We start from the raw sequence: 24,866 nt of genomic DNA, 5'->3' as shown, positions 1-24,866 counted from the left end.
TACTTACATCCAAATATTCACTTTTATTACATGACTAATAGTTAAATAGGAACGGATATTTTGCCCTTTCTTACTCATCCTCTCTCCCACCAAATACGCTTTCCTATTATTTCCTTATGAACACATCGGTGTTCCCGTTGCTCGTTTGCCCCCTTTTCTTATAAAAAAAATTAAAAATGTTAGGGTGTGGACAAATTGAAATAAAATTACATTCCGCATTATTCTTTTTATCTTAAAATGATAACACACCATAGATATTTTACCTCTTTACTGTTTTATATTTGCAATCTTTAACGACATCTGAGAATCGCGTGGTCGTAAATTACTAAGAATTGTTCTGTAGGGAGAACGTTTGATGACCAATAAAACCTATTATTTACAGAACCAAGAAAAATTACTGCGTAAATTTAATATTTGTTATACATTTCCTGCTTAGAATTTTATAACACCACTAGCTGTCTCCCGTGACCCCGGCCGCACGGGATTAAAAAACATAATTAGTAGCCTATGTGTTCTTCCTGACTATGTTCTATTGTTAGGAAGAAAATCCGACATTGCGCCGGTGTACTGGCATAACACTAGCCTTACTAAAATGTCGACCCTCACTAATCATTCTGACACTTGAATTTGCAATGTGAGCGCGTAATTCGCGCCAAAGGATTGTAATTATAATAATAAATATCTAAAACTATATACATGCCAAATTGCATTTAGATCCTTTCAGCCGTTCTGGAGATACCTTCAAACATCCATACATTCATCCATCCATCCATCCATCTATTTATCCATCTAAACATTCGCATTTATAATATTAGTATGAAGTATGGCCAAATTTTCATTAAATACTACGAATTTTGTAAAAATAACATCTGTATTAATAATTGTCGTTTAATGTAACATGTTTTGTTAGTAAGAGCGACGAACTTTAATTACGCGAAAGCCTACATCTGGCGAAGACGATAAAATAGAGGGTCAATGTTTCGGGGCTGGTTATTAAAAGTTTCCCCTTTGTGTGTTTTTATAGGAAACTTTGTTACTTCTTTGTATATAGCACAGACATACAACTTACATACAACTTTGGCTATAGTTTTGTCACCTCTAACTTAGGGCAGGCTACGACCTCCTCAGTGGAAACGTATAGTGAGCTGATAATGGCAACTATAATTATTGCTAAGCAAACATTCATAATAAAAAAGTTATTTTTAATTGTAGCGAGATTAGCCTAATGGTCAGGGGTACAGATTTCTCCATTCGACTGTTGTCGTAAACCATATCCTAGCACAAGCCTAGAGCTTATTGGAATGGTAAGAAAAAATCTGTTACTATTTTATTTTATTATACATAATTATTTATTTTTAAAATCGGTATCCAAATACAATAAAACTACACACAGATAGGTACTACGACACTTTTTTGCGTAGTATTGTAACCAGTTATTATTACGAAAATTGCGATGAATTCACCTTTTCGTACGTGAAATGGTTTCTGACTTGATGTATCACATAGCGCGTTATTAAACCTCATGAGGGTATGGCGTCTCGCAATAAATTATCCGGTGCATGATCTTAGCAAATAACCGGGAGTAATCTGCGGTACAGCTCGGAGCGGTTTCGAGTGAATGCTTCTCGTTAATTATCTCTAGACATGCGGATATGTTACTACGCGATATCTATCTAATGAATTGTATCTTCTTAAGCTGCGTTTACATGGGACACGAATTTAATTAATTTCAAATTTAATTAATAAAGTGGCAAACAAGCAAGCGGTTACTTAAATTGCATAGGTGTCCTTTAATCGATGTACAGAAAGAGAATATTTTCCCTTCATATGCGACCACTTCTCTATTAAGTCCACTTGCCCTTCCCAAACATTTTTATAAGACAAGAGTGGGAAAAGAAATAGGGCTAAAATTAGGCCTCCGAAAAAATTAAGTTTTTTTTTCGATACAGCACGTTAAAAGTATGTTCAGGGTAATTAATTAATTAGATGAACCATATATTTACATTTCAATGTTATAAAATTAGTACTGAACTTAAAAAATAATATTTTATCTACTTTTATGACCAGTCTCGCGAAAGTAGTCAGTGAGCTTTTGTTGATATTAAACCGGGTGTTATTTTTATTAACTATAAAGTATACCTCAGAATGTTAAAATTGTCTTCTAATCTTGAAAATGCATTTCCTAGTTCAAAGTTATAGTTAACAGTTACTGTGCCGTAAAAGTGCAATTGCTGTTCGTTAGTCTCGCTAAAACTCTAGAACGGCTGAACGTATTTTTCTTATTTTGTTCTTGGAGGTCTAAGGAAGGTTTAAAGGGTGAGAAAAATTTGAATAATTGCCGGAAAAACCCTTTAGGAACCTTATCTTTTAATCCCAAACGGACAGAGTCGCGGGCGACAGCTAGTTTTGAAAGTTTCAAGATCATGATTAAAGCTGAAATATCTTGCGGTTTTCAGAGCAGTGTCTCAATTAATTTTCATGAGTGTTGAAAACTATTTGAATTGGATAAAAGTTTGTAACGTCGCGACTCGCGAAGTATGCGTACTTGTGGAGTACCGCTATTATTTTGATAGCTCGAGTTCGGGGCAAATGTGCGAATATTTTCATATAAACTTCTTAATACAAATATTTACACGAAAATGTTCTCGAAATATTTGGTTAATAAAGGGTATATAATTTATTTGGGAATGTCCACTGAATAGTGTATTTTTTATACATGTAATATTCTCTACCACTCCTAATATGTCGTCTCTATGATCTTACATCTTATCTTTCTAAATAATACGAAAATCAATAAATAATAAATTCCATAAATACGAGTCAATATTTATGGATGGGTGTTAGTAAGAATGTATCTCCAGAACGGCTGCATGGATCTCGATGAATTTTGATATAGTAAAACTCAGTCTGGAAGAATACATAGGCTATTTATTTTTTAATTTCACGACTGGCCGGCAAAAGATAGTTTATTTAAAGTTAATTAATAAGGTTCTTCGAACTTTAAATTGGAAAAAGCAGCTTACTGTCAATTGTTTACTTCTTTGAAGTATTCTTCACAGCGTACTTTTGAAAGTTTTGTTGTTAGTACAAAACTAATATGTATAGGAATTAGTTTGTTGGAAAGTAAACAATGGGCCGGGAAAAGTAGAACGGATTTGGTGCAGTACAACGCAGCAACTGACCTTATGTAACAATGGAAACACTTTAACACATAATACGTTAATTCTTTTAGTGTACATTTTTTATCACTATAATGTGTCTGGTCAGATTATAAATTGATGAAGTTAACAACATGCTGGTAACAAACGCAATAATAAGTAGGATATGAATTCAAATCAATGTTTAGTAGGAGCATCTTTAAAAGTAAGGAATTCAAATTTCCTTTCGATTTTGTCACTAAGCGAAAATTAAACTTCGTTGCCAATTTTTCCGAGATACTCATCAACAGTATTAACGTCACGGGAAAATATTTCCGCACTCAAAATCCAATATCATTGAAATGTGAATGATTTTTCTCATTCAATAAGAGTTTGATTTATGAAGCGATCTATGTTATTTTACTATTACAATCAGATGCGTTTTACGATGACATACAAAGCTATGGTCCAGATGTTTGGATTGGAAACGCTTCGGTTTGGAGACTGACGTCACATGGAATATCCCGTGAAAAACATAAACAGTTCACTCTGACCACGCGCTCGTCGCGTGCTTTCTCAAAATTAAAACAAAAAGCAATAACAAGAATATGGTAATAACGGAAACTTTAAAATTATTATTTGATGCGTTTTTGTTTTAATATTTCTGTCTCTGACTTCTATCAGGTGTACGCTCGTTTGCCAACTTTTCCATGACTGATAGGAAAGTATATTATATATTAATTTTGCACAATTTTATTCTGTATATTTTAATGTATAATTTACTTAACAATCAACGTATTTAAATAAAGCCGGCTTACAAACAAACGTAACTAAAACATGTAAGCGTCTGTGAATTTTCACAGTACAAAGCAAATGTAACAGAACGATATATCATTTCTATGAATTATTCATGATTTTGTTATTAGACATTTCAAACCGATCCTTAGTCAGTTGACGCATATAAATTTTGGCTGTGGCGTTTGTAGCTGTTCTTTGAATATAAAATGTGGTGTGCGATTTCTCAAAACAAAACACGTGTGTATTAAACTGAATTTATTTACAAAAATATCTTGTTATTATTTTATTTTAAGTTTTTCAAAGTACACGTGTGACTTGTTTTTTTAAATATAATTTGGAATAATTTTTATACAACATTAAGATACAAGTATGGTAAAAGATACTGAAATTAATATAATAATAATTCGCGAAACATTAAAAATACTTAAAATCGATTTACAATTTAAAGTGGATTTTTCGTCGTATTCTGTTTTATTATATTGACACACGGAAATCTATTGAATTTAATTATTTCCAATCGACTAAATAAACTGAAATAAATTAATATGTTGTAAATTATTTAACGAGGAATATAATACAAATCAAAACATTACGATAAATTTATAAAAACAATACTTTTTGGCCGACGACTTTTATTATTTTATAATAATAATTAAATAAGTAAATTGTAACTTTTATTAGTTCTAATAGTAATAATGATATTATTAAACTACTTTATTAATCCAGGATTTGAAGATTTTCCTAACGAAGGTACATATGTGTGACATTATTGAATTAATCATGAAAATTAATTATTTTTACTTAACTTAATATATTCGAATATCGATCAGCTGTTTGAAGACATAAAGTTCGCTTACCCAACTCTCTAAAGCTAGTTGCGTGTCCGCCGATGACACCATTCCGGACCAGAATGACTGAACTAAAAATAAAATCCCAGTGAATGAATGAAACCCGCCAATTCTGAACGATTCTAAACGCGACCCGTGGAAAATTTCACATCCGCCTTAGGACGAGCTCGTGGAAACCTTATCCAGATTCAATTCGAAATAAATTTTATCTATTCGAGAGCTGTTGTTGTGTTGAAAGTTTGTTGCAAAATAAGATTTCAATAAAATCGATATTGAATAAACGGTCGTTTATATGGCTTACACGTGCCTTTATATTATATATGCTATTCAATACGTCTCTATTGTGTTTTAGAGATATTGACGGCTCACAATGTTTTCTTTTATGATGTAATCATTTTCTTTATTATATTGATTTCAAATCCAGTACAGATTGCTTTGAATATAAAATGGATAGAATATATACTTTGAAAAAGATTTTAATACTTATTAAAATAAAAACTATTTGGCCAGTGAATTTGATTACTTACTAATGAAGAAAATACGTAAAATAGTCTAATAATTTCTTTTATTAAAAAAAGAAAAATACTTTATTTATTGAAGCCTTTTCCATACCCTACCTGTAGGGATTTTGTTCATGAGGCATAACAATATAACACCTATTACCATTACACCACCTAACACCAACTATTTAACACCTATTTTCTGTAAAGTAGTGATAATTTACCATTTATTCAACCGATGTTGCTGATTCCAAGAACTAGCTGTAGCCCGCGACTCCGTCCGCGCCGAATAAAATAAGAAACTTTACAAGTAGCCTATGTGTTCTTAATCCATATAAAATATAATCGTGATCGGTTGAGCCGTTCCGGAGATATCTTCAAACAAACATCCATACATCCATCTATACATTCATATTTATAGTATTAGTAAGATATTGTAAAAACTCCAATTGTATTTTATTTCATAAATTTAATATATTTAGCTGTTGAGACGTCTTTTTCCATTATTCATAATGATTTATGTTGCAGTAATTATAGCATCCTATCATAAATCACTACTAGGCGGCTATCGTTACATTTTGTGGAAAGAGTCGGAATCTTTCTCCCGCCGAGTGAGAATTGACGCCGCTTCATATTTTAAATTATGTTCCTCTTGAAAATATCTTTTATAATTTATTTAGTCTTAAGGAAGACACGCTGGAGCTCTTGGACAAATTACACTTATTTATTTAACCGTTATTATTACTAAAGAACACTTTCTGCATAGCTGTAAGATGACTCGCGACATTTATATAGCTTGTTAATTAATCGTACCATTATGTGATTAAAATCTCCGTTAAAAAAAGGTATCTCTGTTTTGTCAACAATAATTATAGAGATGACGAGATATTTTATTTAGAGATTTTGGTCTCGGAAACCCATGGTTAATCGTTATCGAGAACTCCGAATAGAATTTTGAAGGAACTTGTTTAATTCGCGCGAACTTGATTTCTTAAGTAGTTTCTTTAAATTATTTAAAAAAGCTTTCTTGTTCTTGTTTTCGTGTTATTTTTAGTATATGTGTTACAGTATGATAATTTTATGCAACAGTTACTGAATAATTTGTCGCGCATTCCTTTATACAGTATGTATTAAAAAGCACTTGTTTAAAATAAATGCAGTGGTGTTTTAAATTATTATACAAAATATTTAATGCCTTACCGTGGATTTACGCGTCAAAAGCTCTGTATAAAAAATTTCGTCACCTCTGTCATATTCTTTAACAAAAAAAACGATGTTTTAAACGGAGATTTTGTAAAAACCCATGGTTAAAAGTATTAGTTACGTAAGTAGAATTTTACAAGAAATTATGTTATGTCCTGTAAATAATTATTCATTAATGTATGTTTTTTATTGTTCAAAGTTAATGAACATAATATGTTAACAGTTTACTTTGAATTATGTTACTTAGCTCTAGGAAACAATAGAAATATTTTCCTATAATGTCGTATCACTTATGAGTTGCTTTTAATTATAAATTATCGATGAATCGATGAAATATAGATTATTCTCGAATCAAGGAGCAACGATCCAATAACTTCACAACACTAGATGACTCTAGTCTCTACATACATACGACCAAAATCAATAATCGATTTAAAATCATATTTTATACATGGTATTTTTAATTAACATATAAATCTATATGGTTCATATTTAATGGATCGAATAATCGCAGTAGCAAAATTATTAAATAAAATTTATTGTATAAAACAGGTTGTTGATAATAAATTGATAACAAACAGCGAAACAATTTTTAAAACGGAACTGTTATAAATAAAGTAGAATACTAATATAATGACCATTCGAAGAAATATCGGACACGTTTGTACTAAAATTATCATTGAAACGAAATGTTATTTTTATTTAACCTTTTAGAGGTCGGTAGAGCTGATTCCTACTCCTATGTCCGTGTGGAAAAAAGTCTAAAATGTTAATAATTTAGGCTTAAAAGCGTTTTTCTTCACATATAGGGATGAATATCGTAAAATATTTTCTTAGTGGTCCCCTTCGTAATGTAAATGTTTGGATGGATAGATGAAAGTTTGTAATACGGTATCTCCAAAACGGCTCAACGAATCTCGATAAATTTAGCGTAGATGGAAAGCATAGTCTAGAACACATAGGACACTATTTAAGTTTTTTTTTTTTAATTCCGCGCAGACGAACTGCTACTAACATATAAACCTCTACGCAAATTTTCATGGCTCTATACCCAGCAGTTTTGGCTGTACGTTTGATAGTTTATTTTTTGCCCAAACATATATTCCTATCTTTACCTTTGAAATGTTTGCGTATCACAGATCGCTATTTGTACGTATTTGTCCCAAACGCGTCCATGAATAGAAACGTTATCGATAATTAAAGCATTACATTACTAATCCTTTTCTGATAGAGATTGTTGACAAGCTTGGCTCCTTGCCTCATTTGATATACGATATAGCCACTGCCAACATCTCTGACCTGTACTTATTCTCTATCCGCTGATCTTGGCAGTACTTTTATCTTTTCTGCAGTAGAAAAAAAAAGTAAAATTTACAAAATTATACATTGGTTAACTTTGACCTATATTTAAAACCTAGATACGTCCACGTCTGATTTAGCTGCCGTATTCTTGCCAAGAAACTGATATAAAATTGTTTTTTAAAATATGCTTTCATTAAATATTCTATTAACTAAAGTAGCTGTACAACATATTCTGCAATTTTTCTACCCAACAAAATCCTTTTCGTAAAATTTTTGGCTCAAAAATCATATTACTTGGCGTATTTAGAAGTTTAAATAAAACTCGTGTAGAAAGTTAAAGTTGTTATTAATAATTGAAATAAACAAAATTAAGCAGAGGTAGAGTTGAGAGTAGTCGTTCTGCTCTTATTTTTTTATACATTTACTTTTTATTTACAAATTTAATTTATGTTAATTAATGTAAAAATACTTTTCATTTATCTACATACATACTATAACGTATTTTGAGTTCAAGTCGATTAATATAACAATACTAGCTGTCGCCCGCGACTCCGTCCGCGCGGGATTAAAAATGATAGTAACCGATTCACAGACCTACTGAATATGTGTTTAAAATTTCATAAAAATCGGCCAAGCTGTTTCAGATGAGTATTGTAACTAACATTATGACACGAGAATTTTATATACCTACTAGCTGTCGCCCGTGACTCCGTCCGCGCGGGATTACAAATAGATGTTGGCCGATTCTCAGACCTACGCAATATGCTCACAAAATTTCATGAGAATCGGTCAAGCCGTTTCGGAGGAGTATGGGGACGAAAATTGTGACATCAGAATTTTATATATATCTATAAGATTTACTTGAGTTCGTACGTTGTGACCTATCAAATGGGTTATTGTTCCCATGACGCGTCTACATTATAAATGAACGGCCACGATACAAACAGAATTAATAGAATGTAATTGAAATTGGTTAGTAAGATCGATAGTAAGCGTAATATTGGCCTATTCAAAGGCACAATCTTGCTCAATACACAAGTGCTCTCATATTGATTCCGGCTTTACTTTGAGAGAAACCCTATCTATCATTCTAGGCATAACTTTATCCTTTCATCCTTTATTGATATTTAGTAAAATATGCGATACATTGTTTGTTGGCAACTTGCCAATGTTCGTTGACTTTTACTTTAAGTTATTTGCATCTTAGAGTTTGGGAAATGTAGAGAAAATTATGATATACAAGTTAGGAATTTACTATTTGTATACTTCAAATGCATATGCAAATATATGATAGTTATGTCATGTGCTTAAATACATATAGTTATTTCTATTTGTTGCCGACACATACGGAACCTCTTTATACTTTTTACTTATAATTTTTATATTTTATATTTAGAGTAATATGGATTTTTTCTTCCTTTTTTGATATTCAAAATACCAGTTGTAAATATATAATCAAACAAACAGTGCGTGCTAATCTTATTTCCTTATTCTATTTTATATTTTTAGTTTCTCTTTTGACTTAATAATATCATTTTCCAAAGTATATCAAAATCCAACAGCTCATTTCCTTTCTTCATATTTTCTGTCGCCTTTACTATTTTTCTAAAAAGAGAATGAAAGAGGAAACAATATATTTTGTACAGTTGTTTAAGCCTGATACTTGTAGTAAGGACAACATTTTTGATTTCCTATTAAAATAAAGTCATTTCGCCTACTCTATCAATATAAACGCAATAAATATTTTCGGTATTAATTCTTATGTGTTTAGTATCTAATATTAAAAGGAATTAAATATTTCCTATTTGAATAGATAAAAATAAACATCTATTCTATTCTATTTGAAATCGTATCAAGAGAGTAAAACTTCATACGTCCTATTGTAGAGAACTTTCTATGTACTAACAGGCTTTGTTGCTATTTCTATTGGGATTTCTTTAGCTAAACTTATTTGCAAAGAAATAGCTATGTCTGAAAACTTATACATATGTAAATTATATCGCTTACTCAAATTATATTTACAAAAATAGAGAATATTTTTTTATTTAACCTAATATAGTTTATTGTACAGCGAAAATACAAAGTAGCAAAAGCAGTGACAAAATAATCTTCATTTAAAAAAATATTTTCAGTTTTTGTTTCAGGTAATTTCCGAGTTCGAAAAATAGGGGCTACATGTAAGTAATTTTTTACGTTTTTTCGAAGTAATTCCTTTTTAATTAATACCCTTTGTAATTAACAAAGGTAAAGGTCAAATTGTTATTTCAAAGAAAGTTAATTAACGTTTTTCACAGTCGTTACTTTCTTCATCTAAAAATAGCCAAAAGTATTCTATTAATTTTGATTACTAGGTTAACTTTTGAAACAATAGCAAAAAATATTCTAAAAGTTTCGTAAACTTTAACGGAGGTGAAAATGAAGAAAGTTATTTTGAGAAATTTATTTCGTCACGCGAATCCGCGAACAACCGCTAGTCTAAAATGAAGTTATCAAAACATTCTCATTAGGCTATACGTTAGTAGGAAGTTATTCCTAGAAATCGTGCTTGGCAAGAAAATTAGGTTTTTTTGATGAACTTGAAGATCAAGTCAAAAAAACGAACATGACAAAATATAATTGAAAAAAAAAACATAACACAATTAACAGAAATAGATTCTGGACGATAAAATCTATATATATTTATGAAGTCTCTTTGAAGACGATTTTTTGCAGGTTTGTGTAATTTGTGACAGCCCTACGATTAACCTTATTTTTGGATACTTACGGATTTTTATAATAAATTGAAGAGACGGCCCTACTGATGTGTGCTACAAAGTATATACGCCTTCGGCCATTGCGTATTGCGTGTTGCACTCGCACCTCGTACGACTCATAGCCATGTGCATTCGTATATTGACTTTGACTATAGAGAAAAGGACTAGACGAGCCGCCGCGCTGCGGTATCATGCTTAGTGCTACATTTGTCAGATGTGAAGTAAAGATGACAATCATATAGTTGCATATCAAGCCGACATGTATAATTGTAACATCTTTAAGGACAGAGTACTGACACAAAAACTGATACACACTAAATGAGCAATGAGCAAGTTTAGAGCTTATATACAGCAACAAAGTTGTCTGACCCCATAAACATAAGTCAAACTAAATTATCTTAGCTCACTAGCGCCCCTGTGTCAATGTCAAAAAAGTGTCATATATTCTTACTGTCCTGTACTATTTCTTTATCTTATTTTCTATACGTATGTTTGTCTCATGTTCTGTACGTATGTTTGCCGCATTATAATTCATTATCATATGACACAGGACAATGCGCGCGATGGACAGATCCTGTGCCCTAATAATCAAAGTATGCTGACGTTCGTTTCGTTGTCTATGTCTCCCGCTCTACACTACATTGACGTTCGATGTATTACAAGGTTTTCTGGTATATAAATTATGTACAAAATCATTGCTATAAAGCTTTCTTGATATATCTATTACATTTTTGATAAAAATTTCTGTTTTAATTTAGTCGATATAGTATACTCGTATGGTATATATGGTAAATGACGTATCGGAAGTTCTATGAGAAACATAAATATTCTAAGTCTATTCGTTCATTTTTTTTGTACAGTACTACTTTACTCAAATGATAAAATTTTATCATTCCAACATTTATAATGTATTCCTGTACTACTGTTTAGTTTTTAGCAAACAAACCGCATTATTAAGTAAGTTTATTCAAGAAATAAACATTCATTAAAGATAAGAGAAGTTGTGAGACTACATTCATAATTCATTCGGAATATTCCTTTTGCTAATTTCTTATCTCGATCCATAACTTTTAACCTGGTCATAGAGTGTCGTCGATGAGGTTAGATAGCTCCAACTTACTAATGTTACGCCGTCAGTGCTCAGTGGATTTACGTGGCCACTACATGGTCAGCGATATCTTACCAGCTATAGATATCTATTGTACTCAACACTAACCGCACGGCTATATCAGGACGCTGGGGTGTGTTTATAAGTGCAGTGCAGTGCATTGTGGTGTTGTGTTTTTGATCTGTTTATCAGTCGCGTGGTGCATGTGTGGTAGCGGCGTGCGCTTGTGTGTGCCGTGCGTGGAGCGTGCAGCGCGTGTGTGCGTGCGCGCGCCGGCGTGTGGGTGTCGCGCGGCGTGCGGCGCGAGGCGCGAGGCGCGGCGGAGCGCGGTCGGCGGCGGCGTTCGGACGCCAGTCGTGTTCCGATCGTCGCGGGGCTGTCGCGCTGTCGCCGCGTCGGGCCCAACTCGCGATCCCAACTTTGATCCATTGGAAACTTTTCAACGCAAATTTTCGCTGTGTTCCGTCGGCCGCGCTCATAGTCCGCTCCCGTTGTCGATTCGCGACGTGTCCCGGCGTCCGCGAGCGACGCTACATGCACCGTTGCGCGTGTCCAACGCACACTCGGTCTATTTTTGAATATTCACTAAACGCTCCGACGCGAAGTTTTCGAAACGCAGCCCGCCGCCGGTGCCGGGTTAACGGCCCCAGTGTGCAACACGCTTGCACCGCATCTCCTGTGTTTTTGTTGACGGATAACATTTGTGTTGTTAACCTCTTCGGTCGAAACGGTGGAACGTTATCTGTAAGTATGACACCGGCTGATTTACATTACACATTGTCCACAAAAATGTACTTTAATTACTATGTTTTCGACCTGTTGATTATCCAACACTCCTGGCATGTTTATCGCATTCAAATTATAAATAAGTGGGAAAGTATAAACGAAATTTGACGTTATGATGCACGCAATGGACGATCACAAACACAAGACTTTACATCAACATGTGTTGGTATAATCCGTACATATCTACGCAGTTGTGTTGTGTTCTCTTGTGTTCAGTCGTTTTATTACGTGTCTCTATTATATGTTTAAAGTTTTACTGGTCAGCTATGACTTCTTCCACTTGTTTGTTTCTTATAGTATGATGAAATATCGAAGTAATTTCTTAAATAAATGCGCGTTAGATTCGTATTTAACAATTAAAATAAGGTGAATAACAACTTCGACTAAAAATGTCAAATTACCTACCTACCACGTCAAGATCACAGCTCGTGATATTAAGTTTTAAAGAGGTGAACTAATTATAGAATAAAATGCACTACCAAATAAGTAGGCCCAAGTGTAAATACTCAAGTTTATAAATATACCTTCTTTACATCCGCAACTTGTTCATAACAAAATAATTCGTTAAAAGTGACTTATAGTGCAGTAAAAGTTACGTTAATTTTAATCTTTAACGTTTCCAATGTCACAAAATTAATTCCTCAAGCCTAATAATATGATATAATAATAACTTTAATATTATGTAACAATTTCTTAACGCTAGAAATACTAATGAAGGTTAGAAATGTAAATCGCCGTATTATTTGTAAAAAAAAAATTATGAAAAAAGTTTGGATTACTTACACAAGTGAGGAAAATATGATATATGAATCTGAAAAAAAAACAACAGCAGTAACTTAAGGTATGTTCTGAATAAGAACATGATTCATGCCGGTGACCCGGAGTGGTTGGTAGAGTCAGAGAATCGGTCTTAATACAACTCATCGCTCATCTTACTTCTTACATAAATGTAAAGGTTCGGAGGTATGAAAAGATGGATGGATATTTCTTAGAAGCTATCTCCAGAATAAATGCATGGATCTCGCTGAAACTTAGCATAGGTGTAAAACATATTCTGGAAGACAATATAGGCAACTAATATGTTTTTTTTAATTACGCTCGGACTGAGTTACGGGCAAAAGATATCTTTTATCCAAGTACGCATGCTGCTCGATGTTTCGGATTTTAATTCCTCAATCTTGACTATGCCACCGACACTGACACTCACAGTCGCAAAATATTTTTTTTCATTCGAAACAATCGTTGCATGCTTTTTTCAACTTTAATCTTATTTTTCTCGTAAACTATTGATTCTCAGATATTATAAACAAGTCTTTTGATAGTGGAAACACACAAATACAACATACACGTTTATGATTAAATTCAAAACAAAAGACTGTCAATTTATACTTTTCTATACAAGTTTTGTGGATATGTCCGTTATTTTATGTATTCTTTGCCCCTAGTGTATCAAATTTATGTAAATGCATTTTGTATGCACAATATTTTCTCCTCGGTACATTGTACGCGAGTATTTTAATATAGGTTGTACTCCAGACAGCGCATAACAAAAATGGCAGATAGAGACGCAAATTTGCATAATAATATACATGAAACCAAGAGACCAATGAGATTTTTAAGTCTTTATTACACTGTTACTCCGAGACTTGTAAAGTTTTTGTTATAGTTATGTTTATTTCTATAATGCTTTTACGACTACAGACGAAATATTAGTATACTAGCATTCGACCGCGACTCTGTTCGAGCGGTATTAAGAAAAACTTTGAATCCTGTGTGTTCTTCCAGACTATGTTCTTCATCTATTGGGAATTTTGCCGAGATCCGTTGATGCGTGAAATACCTTCTAACATCCATCCATCCATACATACATTTAAACATTCGCATTAGTAATATTAGTAAGATTGCTTTGAATTTATAACTTCAACGTATATGGTGTACTAGTTGTCGCCCGCGGCTCCGTCCGCGCGAAACTAAAAAAACTTTATTGGTAGCCTGTGTGTTCTTCCAGTTTATGTTCTACATCGATGCTAAATTACAGCGAGTTCCATGCAGCCGTTCCATCCATCTACACATTCGCATTTTTTTTTATATCATAAGGTGGCAAACGAGGGAGCGGCCACCTGAAATCGCTGAAATAGCGAAGTGACCGTTGCCCATAGATAAACGCAATTGCATATGCGTTTAATATAATTTCTTGAAGCATATCCAATTCGTTGAGTTGCCATTAACGATATTTACTTTATCGATTGTTGTTAACGGTTAATGTTGAGTATCAGTCATTTGTTGACGGATCTTGTAGTTACGTTTTTTTTTTTTGTAAAAACCGATAAAGGTTAAATAAATAAATCTTAATTAATAGTGATAACGTAATCAAAACTATCAAAGTATTGCATTTATCGTTCACGTTTACATGTACAGACTGACAAATAGGTAAACAGTAGATAAATATGTTTTGGACGAATGAGTATTGTTTTTGTGTATGTTTTTAACTTCACTATAGTGGATTAATTTTATGACGGTTACCACAAAAGTAAAGTCTGTCAGTTATTTGACCAACACGTTTAATATTTGAACACCATACATTCAAGCGTATTCTATTTGCATTGCATAACTAGCTGTCGCCCGCAACTGCATCCGCGAATAATTATAAAATAAATTCTACATCTTTATCATCATTTATCATTAAAAGTTTTACATCTATGCCAAATTTCAGTTAGATCTGAGCTGTTCTGGAGAGCGTAATAACAAACATCTATCCATTTATCTAAACTTTCGTATTTATAATATTAATCTGAAGTAAAAAAAAATTGGCGAATAATATTGCAAATTAGTAAAAACAAAGTATCGGGTTTTAATTTAATTTAAATATGATTTCTTTAGGAATTAAATGTATTAATGAGTTGGCTTCCGAGTTCAAAAATCTCTGTATAAAATAGGCATCCCTGTCATTATCTTTGACACAAGAGAAATAACAATTTGTTTTTAACGGATTTTGGTCTCAGAAACCCACGGTAAATCAGTGTCTACCATTTGTTTACTTAAAGTGATAGAGCCTAAGTATAACACCAATGCAATTAAATACACGAACACGAAACATTTCATCTTGCCCAAGTCCACTTTATTTCAGCAAAGAATAGATGTTCGCTACAGCTGTGAATAGGAGGAGACAGGTCAGGTCATTAGTATTGAAAAATGGCGCTAGCGTTTTCATTTAAAGCGAAATGTCTGTTTAACGTTTGAATATTATTATATCTTAAATAAAAAGATATTTTTGATGCTGTATAATAATCTGCAATTAATTTATATACAATCTGTATGATGTCATTTGAGGGTGTCCTTCGACGTAATACTTGTTTAAAAACAAATTTTCATTAAAGCAAACCTTTGTCATTCTATAAAACAGATATCAGCACATATGTATTAAAAGAGAGCGATGAGGCTGAAGAATTTTACAGTAAAATGGGCATGACGCTTATAAAAATACTCTCTCTAAAATCGCAACAACTACAACTTCTGAGTTGACTTGTTTTTTCTTAATTTGGAACCAGTTTTGCTTCTCTATCGTTTAAATATATAGTACCAATAGTTGTCCGCGACTCCGTCCGCGCGAGTTTAAAAACATACTTAATTAGTAGCCTATGTGTCCTTCCAGACTATGTTCTATATGTATGCCAAATTTCAGAGATCCATGCAGCCGTTCCGGAGATAACTTCTAACAAACATCCATCCATCTAAACATTCGCATTTATAATAATAGTAGGATGTATTTCTAGCTAAACAATTCCATTGGAATTTAGTTCGTTGTATTGCAGTTTATCAATATTTAGTAGTGCATTTGACATGCGTTTGATAACCGATGGTCGGTCGTTGCGGGTGACACATCTCCGGACAGACCCTCCGGGAGGTCAATGTGGTGATGCAGCCTTTGTATGAATGAAATGTCATATGCCCGATATCTGAAGTAATTAATATTACACTTTGAGATTGCTAGGTGACTCTCAATTATAGGGAACTTTAAGGAAAGTTTAGCTTTAATTGAGTACATTCAAAAGATAATGTTTAATTGGTTAAGGCATTAAGAGTTTTTTTTCGAAAGTGAATGCCGGTATACTGATCGATTCAATATTTTACACTGATTTACATGTTTTATCTGATTTTTTTCGATTAAAATTGTCTGAATTTTTTTTAACTGATAATGTACAGTACACAAAGAGTCAGAGCTACCATTAAGCATCCATTTATTATGTGTGTTATCTTGTATTTTGGCATTTTTACAATGTTTGTTCACGTTATCTGCGCTGCTTCCAAACGCCACGCCGCGCCGGGGCGACACCGCGATACGCTGTCGTCTATCGCTTTCTGTCGCAATGCTACCGACAACTGTTTTATTTTATACTTACTATGTCCCACAATTTTACCCAATATACTATTAAATTAAATCAGACTCGTCATTAGCGCCGTTTGTCTTCTAAAATTATTATAGTTTGTGTGCGACTAAAAGTACGTACATTGTTGGGCGCACCAATGTTATACACACGGTTTAAGACGGCCCAGTTCATATTTAAAATAGGCTCGTGTCAGTTTACTATTGGAAGGAGTTCCCTAATATCTTCTATGAGGCCTTGAGGGCTTCCGATTAAACATTTTTCAAAAGCTAGAGCCCTTCATATAGTTATTTGGGTATGCGATAGTTCTCGAGGTTCAGGCTAAGCGCCATCTGCGATCTGCCACCTTAAGCCAGGTGAAGCTGTAAATACAGTCACAAAAAAAAGCGATAGTTTATTTCGGCAATGATGTGGCACCTTTAAATTCAAACTATAATTTCAAATAAAATCTATCGTAATATTTAATTTTACGTCCAGTATGCTACTAATATAATTATAAATTTTATAATGATAATTTTATAATACGTTTTCCAAGTTAAGTATTAATATTATAAAATATCAAGTAACACACAACATTGTAACGGAACACTGAAGGTTAAAACAAAGACATACGAGAATGTTAGATATCTGTTATTATTAGAACATCTCATGCATTGAAATTAGTCAATTTCTTAGCTCACAATATACGTAATTTCTTCTAAATTATACATAGCTAGCAATTTTTTAACAATATATCTTACTAATATTATAAATGCGAATGTTTAGATGGATGATATTTGTTTGAAGGTATCTCCGGAACGGCTAAAAGAATCTCGCTGAAATTCGACATAGATCGATCACATAAGCTACTAATTAAGTTTTTTTTTAATCCGCGTAGAGACGGAGTCGCGGGCGACAGCTAGTAATATCATAAAATACATGGTAAGAATGTGGCTACAAAGGTAGAAGACGACAAAAGTATGGATGGATTGTTTGAAAGAGGATATGCGTAAGAAGAGGGTGAATTCAAATATGACGGTTGATAGAGATGTAAGGAGGAGTAGTACATACTGTGCCGACTCTTGTAGGGATAAGGGTCGGTCGTTTTAATGAAGTTTTCTAAATTGTAGAAAATACGTAACCTTTTTTCTAAAATACCAAATTAGAGTTATAACAATTATAATACAGCGAAAGTTTTTTTTTTAAATTGATAAAGTCTGGTTTAAAAATAACTTAATTTAATTCTCAACACCGGAGTGTAATAACATTCCGAAATTGTCTTCTTTGTGTTCTCAGTTTTCGTTCAATGTTGCGAAATTTGATATTTGATTAAAAATATACTTAGTATTTATTTACTTTGAATATAAATGAAATTCAGTTGTCAAGAGCAATACAGTTATTTAGTACTTTTCAACCCTTGTACTGGGACTAACGAAGTGGTCACTGGTTAGTAGTTTTTAGTATGAGAAATCTGCACTAAGACGAAAGACCTTTTATGAATATGTCATCAGAGTCTAATAACTTTGGGTGAAGCACTCCTGATGGTTTTTACAAATACCGAAATTCGTTTAATCGACCGAGAAATTCAAGTAAATATGTGCCTAGTCTAGTCACCTCCCTTGGGGCTTTCCGAGCGCCTAGGTAGGAAAGTATATGCGCAGAAGACGACGGCGAGATTCCTAAAAATAGACATAATTTTTTAAGTTAAATGAATTCAACCATTACTTAATTTCCGTATTATAATTTTTGATTTTCAATATTATGAAGAAAGTTATAAATACTTCTAGATTTTTCATATCAATAAGGATTATTAAGGGTTTCGGTCACAAAGGATATGTAATCAGAGATATTTTGGCGGATCTTTTTTATCATAAAGTATGATATTCCTTCTCCAAATTGATATTCATTCGTAGAAAACTAAATATGACTCAATAATTTTTGTTTAAGTTGTCAACTTCGAATTAAGCGTAATTTGGATATGTTATTTTACTGTGGGTTTCCATTCTTAAGCCACTTGTATAATATATTGTCTTCCCTGTCATATCTTAAGTTACTTACAGTAAGAAGTACTCTTACTAATATTATGATTGTTAATTTTTAAATGGATGGTTTGTTTGAAGGTATCTCCAGAATGGCTCAACTCAATTTGACATGAATGTAGAGCTTAGTCTGGAAGAATATGTATTCTTCCGGAATTTAAAAAAATCTAAGAAGTAACCTACATAGGACGGACGGAGTCGCGGCTAGCAACTAGTTCTTTTATGAAACAGAGACAATACGTTTTGTATTACATTTATATTTGTAACGGCAGTGGAATTTTACGGTAAATTGTTAATTTATATTTGACATTCTAATTAGTTTATTATGCTGGTTTTCTAGTTTTATCGTGAATAGATGTTAAAAACAAAGTGTTGCTTTGAATGTCGTAAAGTTGTCGATAAATGAGTAACACCGGCACAAGGCAATTTAAATAAGTAAATAGCGAACTCAAATAATAACTCATTAATTCTCGAAGAACTTATATTACTCGGAAATGGTCATGTAAATATTCACATTAAATATTTATTCGGGTTAAACAAGTAAAACATTTATGTTGATGAATTTTTGATAATCCCTAAGCGACTTTTGATGACCTCAGGTCGACGGAACTAAGGTGAAATTAAACATTAATTTCTCGTCATAGGATACGCTTAACAAATTCAACAATTACTTTACAATTACTGTGACTGAACTAATCGATCTTTCGCTTGTTTAACTTTCAATTAAAGGGACTTTTTAGACTTTTCTCTCTCAGATAGTTTGAACAGCGGCAAAAGGCATTAGATATTAATTGAATGATTCGAATCGAAGGGTCTTATTAAACCTTACCTCCTTATGTTAAATATAGAGATGTTTGTCATTTTGATTATTATAGATAGTAGGTAGTTTGATATCGTTTAATGTCACATCTAGAATACACTAAAGTAAGACGAGCAGAAGTTTTTAGTATAATTTACTGTGTTTTGTAGTTCATTATCTGACGCACCGCATTTACGCATCGTCAGACATAAGATAGTAAATCTCGTTAGCCCAGTAATTTGTCTAGTCTATGGCGCCTACAAACCGGAAAGTGGTTATGATTGCACATTAGAGACAGGCGCCGCGGTGACACCCGCCGGGAATGTCTCACCGCGGGGAATACCAAGGTGTAATAAAATATAAGATCAAACCAATACTTATTTTTCCTATTTTACATCTTAAGGCGTACGAGAGGTTGATAGAAATGTGTCGAATCTTTATAACACCAGAGACTGTTTGCGCGGAATTGAAAAAACTTCCAAAGTAGCCTATGCCAAATTTCAGCGAGATCCGTTCAGCTGTTCTAATCGTACCTTCCAACATCCATCCATACATCCATTCATCTAAACTTTCGCATTAATAATATTAGTCATTACATTGTATGTCTCAAATCATAGGTTGGTACAACAGTTGAGTCCTTTTACGTCTTGTTTTTTTTTTAAATTTAATGTTGTAAAAAAGTTGACTACATAACTTAATTAGTTTATAGTCCTATGTTATCTAACAAACCAATATCTCTAATTAACATTCACAATAATGTCTTGATATCCAATCAGTGTTTATTTATCGGAAAACTTTCACACATCAACGGGCAAGTTCGCGATGTCGAGATACATTTTGTCTAACGACGCGGAAATACGTATGATATGATATGCCTACAGATTGTTAATATGAATTTACGCAGTAATTTAAGTCACGCGAACTCGTGTAGTTAACAATGGAAATGTAGTAAATTTTCCACTACAATAATATTGTTTGCCAACTCTTGAAACTCTAGTTGTAAGATACATTCATTCTACTAGGAAAATCTAGTTTTTAGATTAAAAATTTATAAGCAAATATCAAATCAAAATTAATTTATAGATTGCCAGTATTTTTTTGTTTCTTTGTGTTAAGCGAATCCAGTATTATCAGTCATAATTTTAGGTTTCGCTAAAATATTCTTCACATTCAAGTAAATTATTTTTTGATTCAATAATGTCTACACCATAGCAAATATTATCAGAACGTTATATCTTACTAAGTTTTTTTTAATTCCGCGCGGACGGAGTCTCGATCTAAACCAGTGGTTCCCAAACTTGTTGTGTCTACTGCCCACTTTAAGAATAAATATTTTTTTAACGCCCTCATATTTTCACATATTTAAAAACCACTATAACTTCAAATTAAATTAAATAATTATTGTTATTCTTATATGTATATTAACGCAGAATTCTAAATGAAACGTTTACAATAACCCGCAACTTGAGACCTACAGCGCCCACAAGGGGGCGTTATCGCCCACTTTGGGAAAGACTGATCTAAAGCTAGTGACTAAATAACACAGTAATCGTTCCCTTCTATAAATCTATGGTCAGCATACTAATTGGTGTGATATTTCATCCGTATTATTTTGCAAGTCGCACCCAGATGTGCTACAGTTGCGATGGCCGTAAAAAACTGTTTCTTGTTTGTTTTTTTTGTAAGCCACAATTTAGCATATTGCTAAAAACCTAGCATTCTAAATAGTATTACCATTTGAATAAACGTAAGAGAAAAAAATATTTTTATTATTATAACATTTTGACGTAACTTTCTTATTCGCACCAAATTCGCTCGGAAAATATAGTCTAGAATGTTAAGTGATAAAGAACTTTTTGTTAGTCAATGATTTTTTTTTAAACCTACTACGATTTCAACTTTATTCAGGACAAACATTACAACATTATTAGACATAGACATGTCGTGTTGTCGGCTGGCCTCTATTTCTTCCTAACTCTACCGCTATCTCATCCATGGCGTATATCTGGCGCCTCTTAATTGCCTCAGACTAATAATTATTATCAGTTCGCGTGCGCCGGCACGCCCTCTCCGCCCTCCCGCCCTCTCGCCCTCTCGCTGGCTCCTCAGATACGCAATTACTACTACACGCGCAATTATCACACACACACAGACACTTTAAGCACGTGCTTTAAATGTCACTTCAAGCAGTCTCGTGGTTAACATAGATTAACTAGAATATGACAAAAAATAACATACTAAAAAGCCAGGGTAAAATTTTTGCAATTACATTTTTATGGGTCTATAAAAATTACACTATTTTTAACGTTATTTACGTGTCTTGCGAAAATTCAATGATTAAACACAACAAAAGCATTAGTGAGACACGCCATTAATTCCTTTAGGTGAACAACCTCGTCTGCACTCGAAGACGATTTGTCCGGAATAGTAATTATTGCTACGCGAGACCTGACTATGTTACCTTTAAACTTTTCAGCTACGAATTATAAGTACAGCCGTGGAATTGTTTTCAAGGTTTTCTTTTAATATTCTTTTGTACATTACAACGTAACAATTCAATCATGCTAAAATTATAAATGCGAAAGTTTAGGTGGATGGATGAATGGATGGATGCTTGCAGATATCTCCGTAACGGTATCACTGATCTTAATCAAATTTTACATAACTCTACTACTTATTTAGCTACTTATTAAGTCTTTTTTAATTTCGCGTGGACGGAATCGCGGCCAAAAGCTAGTCATTAAATAAAAGCAAGTGCCCCTGCTCCACTTCCTTTTCTCATCATATCCTTATAAGAGAAAGGTGGGAAGGAAAAGAGGACTAAAATTGAGCATTTTCAAGCACACTCATCAGACGAAACGCGAAATTGTTTCTACATCACGCCTGTCTTCTGTTGTGGTCGTGGTATTGCACCGCTCGAACCGGCCCTGATATTGTTGCTTGTCTTTGCTCGTATTAAAATATATATTGTATTTGAGGATTTCTTTCATGTAATTGAAGGCAACAGTAGGCAAATGATTTGTACAGTAGCGTTACAATGCGTTGATATTGTTTTATTGGATGTTTGACCTCGTGTTATCGCGGCAAGCCTCCTCCGTCATCGTATACCTACCTAATCATTTTGTTATCGCACTTTAGCAATGACGTGTTTGAATACTAACCGTTTCAGTATTTCACTTCGTTCCTTTTTTATTTGCACACATTGGATTTATTGTTTCCGTTGTTTTGTATTCATATATGTGGATGAAATGTTTATTTCTTGATACGATAACGTTGAACGATATTCCTATTTCTCATTTAAATCCTTCGAGACATTGGAAGCCAATATTAAAGCTTATAGATTGAGATGTACTGTAAAGTAATCAAAATCAAACAGTTACGACTTAGGGGCCTTCAAGAAAAGAGCGTACACCTTCCTTAAAGGCCGGCAACGCATCTGCGGTTCCTCTGGCGTTGCGGATGTCCATGGGCGTTGAATCAAATAATTTTAGGCGATATGTTGCTCGTTTGTCTCCTTGTCCTAAAAAAATAAAAAAAGAAGAAGTAAATCGGATTTGTGGGCGACAGCTAGTCGTAGAAACTATAAGCTTGTTTTTAACTCTATATAAAAACAAAGTCATGAACGTTTACGTCAATATTGCAAACATTACATCTCCATATATTATATTGTTATGACAGCAAACTACGTTTTGAAATATCTTCCATTCATTATGTTTGTTAGGGAAATCTACAGCGCGGCCCTTATCACAGTTATCTGACACGCACGTTTAATAAGCGGTGATAACACTATGGAACTTTGTGGGTACTTTGTGATACGTTAAAGATTTCATAAAAGTTATTAGTTCGATTGATAATTGTACACTGAATGTATGCCGACAAGCGCTTTCATTTACCTAATCTGAGATATGATTATCATTTTAAAGTGGAAAGATTTAGCTTTGTGTAAGGAATAAACTCAAAAACTTATGATTCTATCATAGGCTGAGTAACATAGGCTATATTCATATTATAAAGTGTTTAAAAATAAAATGTCCGCTCTCACGAGAGTGACACGAGCCTAGTACTAGACAATTTAGAAAGGATTTCTTTGAATACGAAAAATCTATTAGAAGTGTCCCGTCAATATGGGGCTTTTCTCCCTCGACAGCTCCATTTACCTGCGGCATTAAATCCCCCAGGGGCTCAGGAAGGACGATACTATCAGCACTTTGTCAGGGAAAAACCCAACGTTCAAGCCGCGGTTAGTGATGGGACGATATGTTTCTACCGGCGGCATTTTATTACATCATTGCGTGTAAAAAATGTTCGTATTGTCTTGCAATTTTCATCCGTACGATCTATCATACCAAAAATCAGACTCGCAAACGATCGCATAGCTATTGTTCTACCATCGTAAAGTAGCTATAAAACGTTCTTTAAACGATAACCCGACCGTTTCGAGGCGTGTACACAACTCGAACGGACCACACGTGCGCCCACATCTCATTAATTCAATCGATACGCCCTCACTAAAACATTATGTTACAAACACTATCACATCAATTTATTGCCGTATAAACCCGTCGAATGAAAACGTATGCTACATCAACGATACCTGTAGTTAAATTGCGCATCTTTTATTTTGTTACTTATAGTAATCTTTTCAACAGTTTTGTTAGGTGTCATCGATAACAATCAACAGTTGCTAAAATGTTCCATACTATTTGTTTACTCATAAGTTTAATAGCAACGTAATGTTTTAGATGCATAATATAGGGGATATTAGACTTGTTCAAAGGCCTCTTCGGTCTATATTTGTGAGAATTACCCGTGTAGTTTAATTATGAGGTTTTTATATATCTGCGAAAAACTTATTTATCTATCTTTAAGATAGATTATAAAATAAGAAGTTTAATACTGCACAAATGTATCAAATCAAGCCAGACGACTGTTAGGTTTTGGATACAAAAAGTTTCAAGTCATCCTATATTTGAAAACCCTAATGTGAATAAAAATTGTAAGACATTACAACTTTTTCTGCTATTATCTCCATGTATTAAAGCTACGCGTTTTAGTAGACGATGAACAGATGCATTTAAAGAACATTATAAATGCATTAACGTAATAAAAGTCCACCGCAGGCTTTATTGCGTACGAACGGTATAAGAAATTCTCAACTGCGTGTATAAAGTATTCTTTGAAACAAAATTAAAGGTTAACGACCATCCTAGCTTGTTGTGAAGTAAAGAA

At 33.3% G+C, this 24,866-nt stretch overlaps 1 protein-coding gene across 6 annotated transcripts in view; it reads left to right on the top strand.

Annotated features, from left to right (window-relative positions):
* Positions 1 to 24,866, top strand: part of Pde11 (Phosphodiesterase 11) — a 139,927-nt gene that overhangs the window by 38,055 nt on the left and 77,006 nt on the right. For 2 of the 6 annotated variants that reach the window (XM_013324475.1, XM_013324473.1), the window contains exon 1: positions 12,017 to 12,393. The exons of 1 other annotated variant lie outside the window; for it this stretch is intronic. Coding sequence is in view for 3 of the 5 variants with exons in the window: in XM_013324474.1 (XP_013179928.1) it covers positions 9,921 to 9,965 (45 nt within the window). In the remaining 2 variants the exon portion in view is untranslated. Of the gene's footprint in view, positions 1 to 9,920; positions 9,966 to 12,016; positions 12,394 to 24,866 lie in introns of those variants that run through there. 3 more of the 6 variants (XM_013324477.1, XM_013324478.1, XM_013324474.1) reach the window with 3 other exon arrangements.

The sequence above is a fragment of the Papilio xuthus genome, unplaced genomic scaffold, assembly GCF_000836235.2.
Source record: "Papilio xuthus unplaced genomic scaffold, Pxut_1.1 DF824992.1, whole genome shotgun sequence".
NCBI lineage: Eukaryota > Metazoa > Arthropoda > Insecta > Lepidoptera > Papilionidae > Papilio > Papilio xuthus.
The sequence above is the reverse complement of the archived record's forward strand: the minus strand, read 5'-3'. Positions and strand labels throughout refer to the sequence as shown.